Source organism: Saimiri boliviensis, chromosome 3 (assembly GCF_048565385.1).
Source record: "Saimiri boliviensis isolate mSaiBol1 chromosome 3, mSaiBol1.pri, whole genome shotgun sequence".
Lineage (NCBI taxonomy): Eukaryota > Metazoa > Chordata > Mammalia > Primates > Cebidae > Saimiri > Saimiri boliviensis.
Window position 1 is genome coordinate 25,668,657 of NC_133451.1, and position 20,471 is coordinate 25,689,127.

General features: G+C 34.1%; 1 protein-coding gene across 2 annotated transcripts in view; it reads left to right on the forward strand.

Moving 5' to 3' along the window:
• The window catches only part of TBC1D19 (TBC1 domain family member 19), a 164,775-nt gene that overhangs the window by 52,711 nt on the left and 91,593 nt on the right, over positions 1–20,471 (forward strand). For both annotated transcript variants that reach the window (XM_003927498.4, XM_074395976.1), the window contains exons 9-11: positions 5,322–5,394; positions 11,251–11,289; positions 12,879–12,991. In XM_003927498.4, the coding sequence (XP_003927547.1) occupies positions 5,322–5,394; positions 11,251–11,289; positions 12,879–12,991 (225 nt within the window). The remainder of the gene's footprint in view (positions 1–5,321; positions 5,395–11,250; positions 11,290–12,878; positions 12,992–20,471) is intronic.

Here is a 20,471-nt window from a genome sequence, read left to right on the forward strand (position 1 = left end):
CCTAGAAGTCATAGTAGCTGTCTGCATTTGCTTTTTCTATTTTTCCCTGTTCACATTTCTGGTATGACTTCTATTTCCTGACTAGACACTGACTGATGCAAGAAGCAAGATGATTTTCTCCACAGAACCTTAGAAATGCTCAAGAATTGGAGATACCCACATGTCACAGAAAACCATGGTGAGCCATAGGGCTGAAAATGGAAATTGTGTGGAAGTCTGGATCAGGAGAAGCTAGTCCCCCAGATTCCCATCACCATGCTTACTGAGATGACTCCTCCTCCCCCACAGAAGACCAGAGGTGTATTTAGAGATCCAGATTCAGAAAGGCTATACAGTTGGGAGACCTCAGACATAGAGCAGGACAGGTATGAGCTACTGAAAACAGGGGTGAAGTGAAAGTCTGCTGGATGGTGATTCTTGCCACCACGACTCTACCTTCCCCACCCTCCACCTTCTTCCTTACCTGCAACCAATTCTAGAATGCTAGAGAGAAGACTAACAGGGATTTATAGAACCCTTATAAAAAAGAGGTTGGCTGGCTATAAAATTGTCTCACAGTGAAGCCTACTGCTTTCTATGCCTAATCCTTGCAGAGCTGCCAGTCAGTTTTTAATTTTCATTCCTAATGAGGAATGACCAGCCTAGAAACCCCAGACTTTTGAACTTTTCCAGTATGAGAGGCAGAGACCAAACTAAAGCAAACCCAAATAACAACAACAACAACAAAACCCAAATAGCCAAATTAGGGAATGACTACTAATAGGCATTTCAGGTTCTGATTTACATTCACATTCACAGGATACAATACACAATGACCTGGCACCAGTTCACTTAAACTTGTGAATGAAACAGAACAGAAAACATAGCAAGATAGTATATTAGCATGCCATTAGCAGGTAGATCATCACTGAGAGTCCTTACAGCCATCCAAATGCTACTTCAACGCTCACAAGGAAGGTATCCAACTGGAAATGACAAGTCACATAGGCACAACATAGGGAAATCTCGTACACAATAGGAGTTATTTCTTGTAATGTACATAAGCATAGCTTCTAAGTCCTCTCAAGAGACACCACACAGGTGGCTAAGGCCTGTGTTTTCCAGTCAGTTTTTATATTCCACTCACAGTTTTCCATTTCAGATGTCATTTACCAGTCAAGAATCATACGTTTTCAATAAATAACATTGCTTAGTAATACAGTGGGGAAATTTCTCTTAGAATTTTTATTTGTGTGTGTGATTCAGTACATTTTTAGGGCAACAATTATGGCAGAAGGTAAACCCAATGTCATCTTCAAATGGACATTTATTCCCAAAAGAAGACTTTAAAGAAACCGTTAATATTCTCAGTATTTCTGAGATATTATAAGATAAGATATTACTCATAAACAGCAGAATTTCATTAAAGCAAGAAAACACTTGAGGATGAAAAAGAGGTTTTTGGAAAGAATATAGTATGCCAAAAAATGCATATAGATGAGTTGAAAACAAAGCTGAGGAAATGTTTATCAGAAAATGAAGTAAAAAGCCAAAGAAATGAAAAATAGAAAAGATTTTTTAATTGCAAGATCAGTCTACAAAGATTAACATCTGACCAGGAGTTCCAGAAAAGGGAAACAGGGAATATAATTAAGTTTATAAGAATTTAAGAAAGATGTGGATCCCAGTGAAAAGGCTTGCCAAGTACCAAGTGCCATGAATGAAAGAAGATCCACACAAGGCACTTGAAAATGAGAAAACTGAAAATTTTTGTAAAAGAAAAGGAGAGTATGTTGGTGTCAGGAATCAGAGTGGCACCTTACTTTCAGCGGTAACACTGGAAGCCAGAAGATTTTGAAGTAATGTCTTTAAAAACCTGAGTGATTTCAAACCTGGAATTTCAAACATGTAACCAACAATCATGTGAAGGTGGAGTAAACATTTTCTGATGTAATGATCTAAAATATTTACTCTTATTTAGGGAGCTCTTGGTCGAAATGCTTCAAACAAGGTCATAAACAAAAAGCAAAACATGGGACCCAGAAAGCACAATCCCAACTGAAGAGAAGGAGAATTTCCAGAAATGATAGTGAAGAGAAGTTCCAGGGCAAAGGCTGTACAAATGGACTGAAATACAACAATCCTAGATAGGAGCAGGAGGTTGGAAGGTTCCAGGAGGAATGCCTGCAGGAAAAACAACAAAAGTACTGATGATCTCACAGGCATGACCACATGTGAAATTATATTAAGGAGGGTCTTTTCAGAGTTGTTGTGGCTTTAGGAAAAGGAAGTAAATGGTTAGAAAAAATTGTATAAGTGAAAAAACAGTTTAATTATGAACAGCTTGGAAAAAAGTATAAGAATGGAAACATTGATGAATACCACATGCCTCACCAGTGAAATATTTACATAGTCACAATAATGCAAATTCTTAAAATGGATTTAATTAAGAATTAATATATAATTAGGATGATGGAAGTAAGGATGTGCATGAGCTAAAATCCTTATTTACCTTTTAAAATCAATAGATGATATCTGAAACTGGTGAATTAAAAATAGCAATATATATTCATTACATGGAAATAATGTGATAAATACCTGAAAAAAAAAAAAACAAACCTGAAAGTGATTGTGTCTGAGCAGAGGGCCAATTATCATTGTGCATGCATGTGTGCATGTGTGTTGGGGAGGAGTGTATAAGACAGGGAAGTGCTGTTTTGTTCTTGAAAGTCTTTTAGCAGATTTCATATGTTAAACTATTTGCTGCATGAAGCCAGCCAACTTCAAGGAGTTTGCTAGGTAAAAAAGCAGGGAAAGGTTAATTTAGGAAAAAATTCAGCTCTGTGTGAATAAGACTACTATGTATTCTGTCTGCCTAAAGAGACTCTAAACTGGATGCACATGCATTCTTAGAGCCTGTGGCCAATTTTCAAGAAATTGTGGCTATATGACTGAGAGGTATGGTTAGTCCTTTTATTCCTCAGTCATTACGAATAGTTGTTTCTGCCTTGCCTATATCATGTTGCTTGGCAATATAATGATTCTGACTCCAGGATGCATGGTTTATCTGTGACCCTAGTTCTACCTGTACAAGTATTGAACTTGGTGAGGCTCAGTGAGTCTCGTGATCCTATAATGGATAGCCCTTAAACCTAATTGCAATGTTACGTAGACTCATACATATTAAAGATAAATTCCTTATAACAGATTTATTAACTCTAGAGTGTAGTTGTGACAAATTCCTATTTACTAATTTGGTTATGTGGTGGCAGCTGGTTGATACTAGAGCTAAGTAGTAATATTTATTGAACCCCTTTGCTATGTCAGGCCCTATGCCAAGTATTGAGGCAGAGTGCAAATGTGTATAAGAGACAGTCTTTGTCTTCCAAGAGCTGCAGGCTAGTGGTGAAGTGGGGTAAAAATACAATTTCAGTATGATGTCATTGTGTGCTTGGATAGAGGTTGATAAAGGATAATATGTATGCATAGAAAGTTGCTTATTTTAGCTTGGAATATTAAAGGAGGCTTTTTCGAAGATGTGATACCTAGGATGAGTTTTGAGGGATATCTGAGATTAGGTCCATGTCTGCTAACATTGGGTTAAAAATAGTCCAGAGCAATGAGGTAGGAAATGGATGTTCAGAGTTCTCTTTATGCTTTATGCTTTTTAACATGTCCTAGCATAAGCAAAACTCTCCATTTTAATTACAGAGCCTAATATTAAAGCATTTATTGGGTCTAAGTCCTTTTTGTAGTATGAAGATTATTTTTTAAAAATGAATTACAAGTGATTTCAATTACAGAAGAATGTGTTAAAATAAATGGAAAATAACAATTGAAAATGGAAGAATAACAAATCTTTACCTCTTCAGTCATTAAAAATTGGTAACTTAAGATGTAGTACTTTTTTAAGTGTAGATAAAGTTTAGTTTAAAATTGAAATATTATAGTAGTTATTTAAAATCAATACAAAATGAAATGTGTATATGTGGTTTTTTTTTTTTTTGAGTTTTGCTCTTGTTACCCAGGCTGGAGTGCAATGGCACCATCTCGGCTCACTGCAACCTCCGCCTCCTGGGTTGAAGCAATTCTCCTGCCTCAGCCTCCCAAGTAGCTGGGACTATAGGTGCACACCACCATGCCCAGCTAATTTTTTTATTTTTTAGTAGAGATGGGGTTTCACTATGTTGACCATAATGGTCTCGATCTCTTGACCTCGTGATCCACCCGCCTCAGCCCCCCAAAGTGCTGGGAGTATAGGCGTGAGCCACCATGCCTGACCATATGTGTATGTTAGGCTGAATAACTGGTTTTGTAAAGGACGTTAATAAATCACCAACTTAAATAATAATAGATAATTGGTAAGGATTAAAACTAATTCCATTTTTTAAAGGACAAGGAAGTATGGTTTTAACAATTAGAATAGTAACAAAATGCTGAGGCAAATATTAATAGAAATATTTAATTACTTAGGGCATAAAATGTGAATAATGTAAGGTTTTTATATATTTAAAAATACCAGACAAACATTATTATTTCCTTAGATATTACTAGATAAGTAGAGGAAGTCTGGAGAATAAATCTGATTTATTGTTATTTTAGCAGAGCACTTGATGGTCCAATTGTACTTAAAAATTAATTTAAGTTGTTTTGGATATTTTCAGTGTTCAGTTGATTAAGATCTGAGTGAAGGACAGTATCATAGAAAGCACAAATACAGGATCATAGTGGTAATTTTAGACAATGATTTTTGAAGATAAAAGTGGTAAGTGATACGCATACTGAGTGTTTGTATGTGTGTATGTTTCAGGAAAGGTTTGAAGTTAGTTTTTTACTCAAAGAATAATTATCATTCCTTACCTTACTGAGTAGTCTGTTACCTAAAAAGGCAAAATCAAGAACTATTTTGGAAAACAGCTTTTTAAAACAGTGGCAGCACTCATTGGTTAAAAGGCAAGAAATAAAATTTTTCTTAGGTAGGAAAACTAGGAGAAAGAAAAATGTTGCTGATGGCTCTCTTTTTGGATAAATATTATATGTTTGTGTCATGCCAATTATATATTAATATTTCCTAAATGCTTATATCTTTTCTATTCATGATTGTTTCATATGTAAATAATAAATATTATATAGTAATAACTAGTTATTTTCCTTAATTTTGGACTAATGCATTATAATTTAGATGTTTAATATGTCCTTTTCTTTTTTAGGTATTTGAATAAAGCAAAGCCTCATTTTACATTGTGATTTGTATTTAAGCTGATGTTTAGGCAAAAGTGATCTTTTAACAATGTGCAGCAAAGTCTGAGATCCATGTTAATTCTACATATGTTATTTTTCAGAAAGAATGCTTTGTGGAACTTGGCTTAAATACAGGACAACTGGGTATAGATGATTCTACACAAGTGCCTCCTGGTTAGTATTTTTCCAGTGGCATATAATTAATGATAAATGAGAGTGAGCTTGAGGTTTATATTGCTATTTCCAAATTAATCTAGCAATATTTTTATATCTGAAAACTAAGCATGCTTTTGCCTCTCCTTGGCTATTGTTATTTATTGAACAGAATCAATCCTGTATGTTGTAATTATTAGAGTTCAACTAAATTTTGTCTTTTTATTTGAAAGTCTTTAAAATGATTTTGAAAAGTCATTAGACATATGTTATTTTGTTATCAGAATCTTTACTGGCAACATCCTTTCCTGGCCATCATTATCTATTTTTATTTTTGTATCACCGAGTTAAGTGATCACTGACATTATTTTTGTATCATTAACTTAAGTGAACACGTTGAGTCAACTTAGCCTTTAAAAATAGCGTCTTTTAAACCTGAATAATCCAAGCAGTTTTCCAACTTTTCCCTTTTTGTGTGTAAAGTCAATTATTAAATAACTAGATTGGTATTTAGCTACAGTAAAAAGGAAGTAAAAATTGACTTAAAGTTTGGGAGCCCTGTATTGTAGTGGAAATCATACTAGATAGGGGTTAGGAGACTATTCTAGTCTTTTCTCTGCCACTGGCTAGCTGTGTAACTTGCACAAGTCACTATACATCTTTGGATTTGTTTCTTCCTCTATAAAATAAACAAGTTGGATATTATTACTATTAAAATAGCAATATTACGTAATTACTACTATTATTATTACTATATAATCAGAAATAACCATTGAGCACATACTATATATTGCATCTATATTGTCTTATTTTAACCTCTCAGAAACTCCTTCTATTTCCATTTTTTAAATATCTTATTAATGTATAATGCATATAGGAAAGCACATAAATAATTAAGAGGACAACTTGAATTTTTACAAACTGAATACATCTATTAAAACACTCAGAACACTAAACAGAACCCCTCTTTCTACCTTCTTTCAATCTTCAATCCCCATTTCAAAGATAACTGATTTCTTTGAATAATATGAATATATGCATATGAAGTTCAAGAATTTGAAAAACTAATCTATGTGTTTTTCACAGTGTGTCTCTGTGATGTTTGACTTCTTTTGTTCAAATTATATTTGTGACATTCAACCGTATTGTTGTATGTATTTGTAGATCATTTGCTTTCCAGTGTTCCACTGGAAGCATATACCACACATTTGTTTATCTATTCTATGGTTGATAAATATTTGGGAAGTTACAAGTTTGAGGATAGTACAAATAAGGCTACTATGATCATTCTAATGTCTGTTTTTTAGTGAACATATCAATATTCTGCTGTTGGGTATATACCTGAGAGTGCATTTTCTAGGTCCTAGAAATCATTCATTCATTCATTCATTCATTCATATTCATATTTGTATATGTTCATCTTTAGAAAATAACTGCCAGTAAGTTTTAAAAAGTGGTAGTACCAGTTTACACTTTCACCAATAATGTATGACAATCATAGTTTTGATGTATGTCCTTACTAATGCTTGGTGTATTTCATCTTTGTTTTAGTCAGTCTGGCAGTGTATAGTGGTATTGCATTATGGTTTTAATTTTCTTATATAATGTCATATAGGATTACTATCTCCATTTTAAAGCTGAAGATGTGGAGATGTTAAGTAACTTGCTCAAGGTCACAAAACTACTTAACTGGTAGACCCAGGATTCAAAACTAAGCAGTTTGTCTCCAGAGTCTATTACACTGTGCTGCCTCCCTCCTGCCACCTTTGACAGACTTTTCTTATTTTATAAGAAGATGTAAAATATCTTATAAAATAAAATATACTTTTATTCATTGCAAATGATAGTCATATAAGAAGAGGAAAGGAAGTAGTGGCACAACCTTGAATTATATTTTTATTTTTCACTTTTGAAATTATATTTTTCACTTTTGTAATCTTTGAGATTTAAAATTATTCTAAATATCTTAGTATCTATGCTATGATATAGCATAGATATTTTAGAAAAATATAGATATTTTAGCAAATATATCAGATATTTAAGAAAAATATCTAAATAATTTTGACTTTTGTAATCTTTAAGAATTATTTAAAATTATTCTAAATATTATAGTATCTATGCTTTAGAAGACTTAATATACTGCATTTTAAACTTACAGTGTGGATTTCCCTTCTTTGATTCACTCATAATAAAACAAATGAGTTTGAGATCCTACTGAGGGCCAGGGACTGGTGGATACAGAGATATACATAGAATACATAGACATAAGACATAATCTCTGCTTTTAGAGGAAAAAATGGTGGTAAGTGACAGATAAAATACAGTGTGGTATTTGCTGTTATTACATTTAAAGGGTGGTTGGAGCATATGGAAGAACAACTAAGCCTACTTGAAGGAGGTCAACAATCTCTTAGTTGATGTGGTTATTGTTCTCTCTCTACTTTTCAAAGCAGGGCTACTAAAAATTGAATCAAATTAGTGTTTATCCAATGAAATTGTTTTTAGTGGTATAGGACTTGGATTCTTGCCTGACTTGTGAATTGCTGGCAACAGTGTTACTTGAAAAAAATATAGTGTCATGTATAAATATTTTTGCCTAAAATTCATTATTATTTTATTTTTTAGTCTGTGTCTTTTGCTTTGACTAAATTTGAAATGTAATGCTAATGTTTGAAAATGTTGCTCATACTTGTGTTTGGCTAGAGGCGAGTTTTATATTTAGAATTAAGTTTAAGTGTGACTTAAAGAAATTGGTTTCTTATTCGTCTTTAAAACCTCTGTTACATATGTTTTACATTACTATTATTCAATTATTATTATATTTGAAATGCGTTTCTTAATGAACTTATGAGCTTTTATATAAAAGGAGAAAAAATCTTTACAATGATACTATAGAATCCTTATTTAAAATAATAAAAAAGTCATAGCCATTATTTTTACAAACTCTCATGAACATGCATTGCATTTATTTTAAATACACACACACACGTTTACTTTGAAATACATTTATGAGACAGATGTTAACAGAGTGAACAAAGTCAGCATTCCTTCATGAGCCTTTATGATGAAGGAGGTCATATGTCTGATATTGTCTGAATATACATAATAATGAATCTTATTAGATGATGGTTCTGCTAAACAGACATTTTCTTTCTAAAAGAAAACATCATACTCAGTTGGTGCAGTGTTTCCGGAAGCGTAATACTACAGAGCACTCATAAGACACCCTGTGAAAAAGAGAATCTTGTCAAATAATGTTTGAGAAGGGTTGTATTGTATACCTTCTTAAAATATACAATGTGTGTTGCTATCTTAAAGACTATGAGAAGTCTTAAGTAAATTATTCTAGCTTAGCATCTTCCAAGAGCATTTAACAAACTTTTCCCAAGCAAGATCTATTAATATAGGCACATCTATTAACATAATGGTCCTGAGGGCACTCTGAAAACACAGAATTGGGGTATAAGTTGGAGATTCTGGTACTGACCTTCTGAGGCTTCTTATTCTTAGGACAGGAAATAGCATTTAGAAAGCAAAATTAGTTAAATTCTTTGAAGAAGTCTTTTTGGTTATTGTTATTTCTTACTACTTTGGATAATAAAGCACTGTTATCATCTAGTAATATCTGCTTTTATTAGAAAATGAGAATTGGCTAGCAACTTATTTTTACTTGATTATTCAACTGTTCTTTAGTCATTGAATGAAAATTATGAATATAAAACATTTCTTGGCATATTATGAGAAGAAAATCTTGAACTGTATAAACTACATTGATTGAAATGAACATAAAGGATTATAGTTTGAATCTGAAGAGAAATTTTAACTAAGGATTAAGTTAAACTTAATTTTAACTTAATCCTTAGTCAAGGAGGATGGAAAAAAATCAGGTTGTTAAGGGCTACTTTTGTGATGGATGTGCCTATCAAGGTAACTGAGAAAAACTAGTTATGGAGTTCTATATGAAGACTATCTCCAGTGCATGTAATATACTGTTTGTTATTTTCTGAAAGTTTACTGAACTAAGCCCCACTATAATATGCTGCCATATTACATCTGCCATCTTATTTTATTACAGTGTTCACTGAAGCATTGTCTCTTTGATCACTAAGCCTCAGAAATCATAGCTGATTAAAATGAAACTGTATTGTTACTATATACATATATAGAGATTATATATATATTTATATATAAATATATATAGTAATGTATAAATAATTTATATATAAATATATATAGTTATATGTATAACTATATATATAGATTTATACATATAATTATTATATATATAAATGATTTATGTTAGGGATCCCAGACACTTTCCTTAGTCACTGCATAATCTGCTCAATTAATTAATTCCTAATTACTTCAGAGGGATTAGGAATACAATAAAAGAATAAGGCACTCTGGCTCAAATACTCTAGTGAAAAAACAGCTTTATGGATTTTTTTAAAAGACTAAAAATTCATGTATATACAGATTGGTGAATTTTTACAAAGTGAACACACTTGTGTAACCTCCAGCTGGACTGAGAAACAGAATATTACCAGCATCTCAGAACCCCCCTAGGCACACATCCAGATTCTGTCACTCTCATGGGTAAAAACTATTCTGACTTCTGACATCATAGATAAGTTGTGTTTATTTTTGTACTTTATACAAATGGAATCATATGGTATATACTTTTCTGTGTTTGGCTTTTCTTGCTTTTCTTTGTAATATCCATGGTTTTGTAGAGAATTATAATTCATTCATTCTCATTGCTGTATTATAGTCTATTGTACGAATATACCACTATTTAGTGTCCTGCCGATGGTAATTTGAATTCTTTATGTTTCAGTTATTATCAACGTGGTGCTGTGAATATTCTTGTACATGTCTCTTAGTGCACATGTGTATGCATTAGGGTTTATAACTTAGAGTGGATTTCTAATTGTCATGGGATATGCACATATATTCAGTGTTAGTAGATATTGCTGGACAGTTTTCCACAGTATGCTAAGTTCTAATCCCACTAGCTTTGTATGAGAAGTTCATTTGCTCCACAGCTTGTACATTTAGAATTGTCAGTCTGTTTTAGTTTAGCTATTGTGGAGATTGTGTATTTTATAGTGGTTTTAATTGCATTTCCCTGAAAACTACTGTGGTTGAGCAACTTTTTACGTTTATTGGTCCTTCAGGTCACTTCTTTTGTGAAGAGCCTCTGTTTAAGTCTTTTGCCTGCTTGTGTCTGACAGTCATCTGTCTTTGTCTACCAGGAGTTCTTTATATATTCTGATAGGAGTCTTTTGCCAGATGTATGTACAGCACATAAATTCTTCTACTCTATTACTTACATTTTTACTCTCTTAACAGTGTTTTATGATGAATAGAAGTTTGTTTTTTTTTTTAATGTAATATGGTCTAGTTCATGATCTTTTTCCATTATGATTTGTGCTTTAAAAAATCTCCCCATAGAATCCTTTAAAATGGCATTTGGCTAGTGAGATTTTACCTATATAGTAGTAAGGCTTTTATGAGACGGCCAATGGTAGAGAGGAGTGGAAGCAGGATTTTGTAAATTAAGCTGTCAGTAAGTTTTGTTTTTCCTTTAGAAAAAAATTAAAGATAAATGAACAGGAACATTTTTGTGTTATGAGGAGATATTTTAACAAAGGGAAAGTTCATTCATCATTTTTTTTTTGATTGATTAAATGCTCATTTTAATTTTAAGCAAAAAATTATTTAATTTTAAATAATTTAGAAAAAAATTGTTTTTTACATATATGATATTCTTGGTTGTTTTCCATAGAGCCATCTGGCTTTAAAAATCATTGAACATATCAATACCAGAAAAATATACTTAATCTTGTTCTAATTATTTTCTTTTAACATTTTTAGAACTTTTTGAAAATGAGCATGTACGTATTGGACAAAAAGGTAAGCTTTTAATTATAAATGTTATTATTTCTGAAAAATGAGAAAGTCCTAAGTAAATGTCTGCCTCAATTAACCTCCAAGAGAAATTTAAACTCTGAAAAGCAAAAAACCTAAAGAGGGGTAGTATTTAACCATGCAGATTATATAATGAGAGTCTTTATAAGTAGGGAAAATGTATCACTTTGGCTTTATCAATAAATGTCAGAGAAAGAAGTATACAGCTGATTCACTGAAAAGGAAATACAGACACATAGTCCTCAGGGATGTTAACTTAATCTATTCGGCTGTAGAATTTCATTTCAAAATCAAAGAGGCAGGTTCTGTCTTGGATGCACCCACACACCTCTCATTAGAGTTAATGGGAATATGCTCATGCATCAGGAGAAAATATAACTGTAATGGTTCCCAGTGACCATTCACAGTGGTATGACTTAATAACCAAAGTGCATCTTAGTGTTTTTCTCTATCTTTTGGAGATTCTTTTCCTTGTTTTTATAAATCCTATTGTGTCTTTGAAATATGAAGGATAGATTGGTCTTTGTGTCAGAATGAACCTAGTATGACAATTACATTGTCATGTACCAAATTTCCTAGTTCAATTTTTAAAAATCATATTTATTTAGAAGACTTTATTTGTATGATTTGGCACTTTTATTAAAAGCAATTGCAAATTAAAGAATATGTTTCATCTCTTTTATTTCATGATTTGTTTCTTCTGCTCATGTCATTTTCATTTAATATGAGATTATTTTCCTTTTCTTTTTAAGAAGAAAATATAAGAAAACACTACTGATTAGATTAACATTAGCAGTTGTTTTGATGCACCTTTTTCTTGGTTTTGCTTCATTTCAGTTTTTTTGGACCTTTATTTCCAGACTGAGTAGCTGACATTTCCATTAAAGAAAATAAAAATGAAAATGAAAGCAAAAGATAACATATTGCTTGTGTGAACTTAGCTGCTTAAGAATGATTTGGGCCTTTTTACAAGTTTATGAGATCTTTGTTTCTATGTCTTTAAAAATCCCTGTTTTCTGCTGATTTTGACAAATAACTAAGAAGTCATTTAATAGAATAGATAGCCAACGTTCTTATATATTGTAATTCTTAGCCATGAAACTTGATATACCGTACTATTTCCAAGTAGTAGAACATTCATGATGTAGTAGAATATGCATAAGAAATTTGGAGTTTCTGTAGCTATGAATTTACTTGATCATAGAATAAAAATTACACACATACACACACACACACACAGAGAGACACGCACACACACGGATATACACATACACAATGCTAGTTTCAGATCCATGAAGCTATAGTTCAAGCAAAGTGATCTCAAAGTCCTTACATTTAGTCCCTCCCTACCCAGACTGGGTAGGAGGTGGACGAGCTTAAGGCTTGAAACTGGGAGGCCTGCAAATAGGGCTGTATCGAAATCCAGAGAGTAGATTTTAAAAGGTCAAGATATGGTTTAATTATGTTAGATAGAAAGACTGAATGTCAGCTTCCCAAAAGATTTATAATTGAAGATATCAGTGATGTTTCTTATTATGAGTTTTCTAAGGAGATTTTCATATACTTTTGAACAGTTCTAGCAGAACAAGATAGTGCTGCTGCTCAACAGTACATCAGACAAGGCAGTCCCACGGCACTGAGAGCTGAATTGTGGGCTCTCATTTTGAATATTTCCAGTGAACCTGAGGTAAGAAAAAAAAAAAAAAAAGATGGGTCAGATTTTAGTGTTGGGCTATTTATATTTCAAAGACCAGTTATTTAAAATAGAAAAAACTTGTTAACCCCCTTTTTAACTTTTTATTGTTAACCCCCTTTTTAACTTTTCAAAATCACTGTAGTTTTAGGTTCTAAAATTTAACATATAATTTAAACATATAATCGTCTGCTTAATACAGAAGTTTTTGTTATTACTAATTAGTGAAATGATGTCACCTTTTATATACAACAAAACAATAAGTAAAATTTTGAGAAGCAGAGACTGACAATTTAGATCAGTGAAGATATGTGGTAGAATAAGGATGTTTGTTAGACTAGGGAGAAATAAAGTAAGGCAACTCAGGTTAAGTAAATGAATTCTTTGTCCCTACAGAAACCTTTGAAATATGCACTATTCTTATGGTTCTAAAAATGACAGATTAAGTGGGAATCTTATTTTTCTATATGTAAGAATATTTTATTTTAGGAAATACAACTATGAAAAGAGATCACCAACAGATAGGTAATAGATTCAGTAAAGCAAAATTATGTAAGACATTGATTCTTGAAATATTCTTAGTGGGGATTTTTTGTTTGTTTTTTTTTGCTTAAATCCATTAATCATAGAAGTCATCCATTTGAAAGACTTTAATGAATAGTTTTCTATTCATTTTCTAGGAGTTTTCTAGCCTGGTGGTTAAAAACATGGGCTTTGCAATTATATGGATATGGTGTCAACTTCTACCTCCCACAGCTTACTAGAAATATATCATTGAGCAAGTACTTAAATTTCTTCAAACCTCAGTTAACCCACACTTAGATATAGGTAATAATATTTATAGCACATAATCATTCTCAGAATTAAATGAAATAATGTACTTTTAACCAGTATCTGGAACATAAATGATCACCATTAATGAAAGTAATCATAAGAGTTATATATTACATGCAATTGTTGTAAGTTAATTATAATTAATGATGTTTTTAAAGAAAATCAAATATTATTAATATGGTTATAAAAACTATACCTATACCCCGTGCAAACTATGTATATGTGCATGTGTGTATACTATGTTTTAAGTCTCCCTCTGGACAGCTCTGGCAAAAAGTGCTTGCTTCCTTTTTGAAACAATAAAGCTTGTAATTTATTTCAGAGCGGTTTTAGACAATGATAATGGTAACCTTTTATAGTGATAATTTAAAGAAAATAGTTTATAAAATAGGCTTGAGTAGATATTGGACCTTTTTTTGTGAGTATATCAATTCTTATAGAAGAAGATTTAACTTTTGTCCTGATCTAACTTTGTAGATGTGCTGCCAACTTAATTGTATAGAAATTGGATTGACAAATTCTGTCTCTTTGCAGAGGAATCACTGCCATTGCAAAATCAAATTTAGAGTATTTCCAGAAATATCATCTTAATAACCCCAGATAATAATAAAGTAATAATCCCAGATAATGATTATTTTTTACAGCATTCAAAGGTGGTTTTTACAACTTGTAGATGTTTTCTTGTAAAAAGAAGAAAAAAGTTTTTAAGGTGATTTTTACCTCTGAATTTTGGAGTTAATAGCCATCTGAATTTTCTAATTGCAAAGTGACAAGTCTATTCAAGATCTGTAAATAGAAATTAATATCTTCAGAAAAGCAATCTAATTTTTTGATTAAAGCATCTTTTATCACTTTCAGTTAATTTTATCTATGAAAGTGTGACTCCAATAAACTATAGCAGTTCCAAAATAATTTTTGTAAGTGATATATTAGAGAGACAGAGAGAGAGAGAAGGAAGAAGACTATTTCTTATTAAGAATACCTTATTAGAATTTTTTGTTGAATCAGTGTTCAATCACATAAAATAAGCTGCACATATAATTGTAGTCATAGTTGAGGTGTTACATAAATGCAAGATTTTACATTTCACATACATAAAGCTATTCTTCAAAATCTCTTTCAATACCAAGACTTTGGATATAATACCTGTGGTTCTTAGTAGTTAATTCTTTTCATACTTTCAGTAGAATATTATCCAGCTTTCATTTTTTAAAGAAAATATGTGATAGGTTTAAAAGGATTGCTTTTATATGTTTCCTTTTCTACACATTTCTAGGTATGTGTCAGAATATCCATATCTGGTAAACATTGTTCATATTTTTAAATGTTTTAATTTCAGTTTGCTAATTTAAGATAGAAAATCTCCCTCTACTTTTGTTCTAGGTACTTGCTCACTGATAAAATAGCCAAGACTAATACTAACATTTAAGATTTTCTTTAGTGATTTCTTAGCAAGGTTCTTACAAACTTACCTTGGCTAAAAATGTTGCCTGACCTGCCTAGATTTTTGTGGTCAGCTCACTTAGTCTTCACAGTACCTGTTTCTGATCTCCACTCTCTTCATTCCTTCACTTCAGTCTTAGCAAAATACTTCACCTCTTGATACCTGAGAAAACAGAATTCATCATTAGAAATTCATTCAAATTTCTCCTGCCAAACTTGTAGACTTAATTACATCAGTGCCTGCTCTTGTCCTCATCCACTTTTATTTAAATGGAAGAAATGTCAGGCTGGATATAGTGACTCATGCTTGTAATCCCAGAATTTTGGAAAGCCGAGGCAGGTGGATCATCTGATGTTGGAAGTTTGAGATCAGCCAGGCCAACATGGAGAAACCCTGACTTTACTAAAAATACAAAAAATTAGCCAGGCATGGTGCTGTGTTCCTGTAATCCCAGCTACTTGGTAGGCTGAGGCATGAGAATCACATAAACCCAGGAGGTGGAGGTTGCAGCGAGCTGAGATCGTGCCACTGCACTCCAGCCTGAGCAACAAAGCAAGACTGTCTCAAAAAAAAAAAAAAAAAGAAAAAGAAAAAAGAAAAAAGAAAAAAAGAAAAGAAAAGAAAGAAAGAAAGAAAAGAAAACAATAGAAATATCTACCTCTTATACTTGTTGGCAGTGTTTAACCTCATTGACTACTCCTTTATTGAAACATTCCTTGGCTTTTGTAACACAGTGCTCTTTCTGGCATTCTTCATTTGTGGAGGGTCTTTTTTGTCTTATCAGTTAGGGTTCTTGAGGGTCTGTCTGTTCTTCATACGTTCCTTAGCAAATCTTACACATTCCCAAAGCCTCAGTTCCCAATTACCTCAAATCTCTATACCTTCTTCTTAGATCTCTTTTTTCTAAACTTCAAATGCAGCTGCCTAGTGGACCTAAATTCCTTTTTTAGTACCACTGTCCTTCAAGGAACCATGGCCAGACACCTGGTGTCATCCCTAACTCCTGAATATTATATTATATTGCTCAATAATACCTTCTTGATTTAACGTCTAAACATGTTTTATTTTATTTTATTTTATTTTATTTTTTGAGACGGAGTTTCGCTCTTGTTACCCAGGCTGGAGTGCAATGGCGCGATCTCGGCTCACCGCAACCTCCGCCTCCTGGGTTCAGGCAATTCTCCTGCCTCAGCCTCCGGAGTAGCTGGGATTACAGGCACGCGCCACCATGCTCAGCTAATTTTTTGCACCATTAGTAGAGACGGGGTTTCACCATGTTGACCAGGATGGTCTCGATCTCTTGACCTCGTGATCCACCCGCCTCGGCCTCCCAAAGTGCTGGGATTACAGGCTTGAGCCACCGCGCCCGGCCCTAAACATGTTTTAAATCCAACTGTCTCTCTATATTCACATTACTACCACTCTCATTTCAAAATTCCGTCATTTCTTGACTAAATTAAAAACAAACAAACAAACAAACAAACAACTTTCTACCTTATCTTTCTAACTTCAGCCTTGTTCCCTATAAATCCTTTCTCACCCTGCTTTGTAAAAAACTGAAATCTGGTGGTATGGTTTGGCTGTGTCCCCACCCAAATCTTACCTTGAATTGTAATTCCCACATGTTGTGGGAGGGACTAGGTGGAAATAATTTAATCATGGTAACAGTTTCTCCCATCCTGTTCTTACGATAGTTAGTGAATGAGTTCTCATGAAATCTGATAGTTTGGTTTTATAAGGCGCTTCCCCCTTTGCTGGGCATTCATTCTCTACCCTGCCTCTTTGTGAAGAGGTGCCTTCTGCCATGATTGTAAGTTTCCTGAGGCCTCCCCAGCCATGTGGAACTGTGAGTCAATTAAACCTCTTTCCTTTATAAATTACCCAGTCTTGGGTATTTCTGCATAATAGCAGGTGAATGGACTTATGGTAAATTAGTATCACAGAGAGTGGGTTACTGCTTTAGGTACCTTAAAATGCGGAAGTGACTTTGGAACTGGGTTACAGGCAGAGATTGGAATGTTTGGAGGGCTCAGAAGAAAACAGGAAAATGTGAGAAAGTTTGGAACTTCTAGAGACTTGTTGAATGGCATTGACCAAAATGTTGATAGTTGATACAGACAATGAAGACCAGGCTGAGGTGGTCTCAGATGGAGATGAGGAACTTATTGGGAACTGGAATAAAGCTGATTCTTGTTATGCTTTAGCAAAGAGATTGGCAGCATTTGTCCCTGCCTTAGAGATCTGTGTAACTTATGTCAGTTGAGAAAAATGACAAGACAAGGCTCAATCATTTTAGGAGGTTTAGTTGCCAAAGTTAAGGATGTGCACCCTGGAAATAGGTCTATACCTTCTCCAAACATGATTTTGAGGGCTCCAGATTTAAAGGGGAAAGAGTGAGACGTTGAGAAGTATACAATTCTCATGAAAGAGGGAGACGGGGGAAAATAGTTATTCATGCCTTTGCCTGGCCCAGTGAATCTGCATTTTTTTAACCTGAGATGACATAGACAAATGGGGCAAGGAAAAATGTGAGGAGTCCTCATTTTTACATAAGATAACAGAAAAAATGGGGCAGGGAAACAATCAGATACGCATTTGTCTGGTGGATGGGGGTGGGGGTGGGTGGGCTTGGTGGTGGTAGTGATTGCACCTGTAAAAACAAGCCACCAATTTAACTGCCATGGTGAAGTTTTAACAGAAACCCCTTAGGGTAAAGATCTTGGAGCTCACTAAGAATTTAATTTTCTTGTGGGCAAAATATGGGGGAGATGTGTAGCTTTTCATCTTTTAGTCCTCTTTTTTAGGAAACAAAAGGGGAGGTAGTTTTGCCTGACCCACTTCCCAGCTTGACTTTTCCCTTTAGCTTGTGATTTGGGGACCCCAAGATTTATTTTCCTTTTGCACTTTGCACTTGGGAGAGATGATTTAGGGTATTTGGTGGAAGAAATTTCTAAGCACCAAAGCATTCAAGACACACCATAAAAGTTTGGAAAATTTGCAGCCTGATGATGTTGTAGAAAAGAAAAACTCATTTTCTGGGTAGAAATTCAAGCTGGCTGCAGAAATTTGCATAAGTAGTGAGGAGCCAAATGCTAATTTCCAAGACAATGGGAAAAATGCCTCCAAGGCATGTCGGAGACCTTTGCAGTAGCCCCTTCTATCACAAGCTGGAAAGGTTAGGAGGGAAAAATGGTTTCCTGAGCCAGACCCAGAGCCCTCCTACTCTTTGCAGCCTCAGGACATGATGCCCTTTGTCCCAGCTGCTTCAGCTCCAGCTGTAATGAAAAGGGACCCAGGTACAGCTCAGGCCATTGCTTCAGAGGGTGCAAGCTCCAAGCCTTGGCAGCTTCCATATGGTGATGGTTCAACAAGTAAGCAGAAGTAAAGAATTGAGGTTTGGGAACCTCCGCTTAGATTTCAAACGATGTATGAAAACACCTGAATATCCAGGCAGAAGACTGCTGCAGGGGTGGAGCCCTCATGGAAAACCTCTGCTAGGGCAGTACGGAAGTGAAATGTGGGTTGGAGCCTCCATATGGAGTCCCCACTGGGGCACTGCCTGCTGGAGCTATGAGAACCATCCTCCAGACCCTGGAATGGTAGATTCATTAACAGCTTGCACTATGAGCTTGGAAAAGCTGCAGGCACTCAATGCCAGCTAGTGAAAGCAGCCCTGAGGGGTACTATACACTGCAAAACCACATGGGCAGAGCTGTCCAAGGCCATGGGAGTCCACCTTTTGCATCAGCATAGTTAATACTGGAATGAGTTGAGACTTTGGAGGACTGTTGGCAAGACATGATTGTGTTTTGAATTGTTAGGATATGAGATTTGGGAGGGACTGGAGGGAATGATATGGTTTGGCTGTGTCCCTATCCAAATCTCATCTTAAATTGTAGTTCCCATAATCCCCACATGTCATGGATGGAACATAGTTGAATCCTGGATGCAGTTTCCTCTGTCTTGTTCTCATGATAATGAGTTAGTTCTCATGAGATCTGATAGTTTTAGAAGGAGCTTCCTCCTTTGTTGGACACTCATTCTCTCCCCTGTGGCCCTGTGAAGAGGTGCCTTCCACCATGATTGTAAATTTCCTCAGGCTTCCCCAGCCATGCAGAATCTTCAATTAATTAAACTTCTTTCCTTTATAAAATACCCAGTCTTGGATATTTCATCATAGCAGCACAAGAATGGACTAATACATCTGGTACCTCAGATCTTCTGCTTAAAGACTTTTAAAGATCCTGTATTTTAAACATCTTAAGACACTTTTTCTTTTCCCTATGTTTGTACATGTTCCATCTCCTTAAAAAAATTCATTTTGTCTGTCTTTTCCTTTCTTTCTACTCACTCCTTCCTATAACATTATGTGTTCTCAGGTCTTTTCTATCTTAAGAACAAAAGTAAATCTTAAACCTCATGCCTTTCCTAGCTATCTCCTTATTCCTTTCCTTCCTTTCACAGCTAAACCTGTGAAACAAAATTCTGTGCTAGACTTAATTTCATTAATCACTTGATTGTATTAATATGAGTTAAGTAATACTGAATTAACTGCTTGATTTCATTAATTACTTAGTCTGTTGTAGTCTGACATACATCCACACCCACTACATGATTACAGCTACCTTAATTAAAGTCACCAAGGAATAGTGGACATATTTTAATTCTTATACCTACAGTATTAATAGTAGTGCCTACTTGATCTTTGAAATATTTTTGGTCTTTACCTTAGTACACTCTGTTTTTTTTTTTTTTTTTTAGCTCTTCTTTTTCTTATTTTCTTTCATTTAGTCTCCATTTGGGTTTCTCTGCTGAACCTTAACTGCATCTATTTCCATTTTGATCTTATTCTATTCATTTTCCCTGAACTGTCTCATCCACAAGTCACCTATTCCTAATGGCTTTAACCCTGTTTTCAATCCAAGCTCTTGTTTAAGCTTAAAACTTATATTTCTAGTTGCCTAGAGCATCAGTCCTCAACCTTTTTGGCACCAGGGATCAATTTCATGAAAAACAATTTTTCCATGGATAGGGGGTGTTAGTGAGAATGATTTCGGGATGAAATTGTTCCACCTCACATCAGGCATTCGATTCTTAAAAGGTGCACACAACATTGATCCCTCTAGTGCAGTTCATAATAGGGTTCACACTCCTATGAGAATCTAATGCCACTGCTGATCTGACAGGCAGTAATGC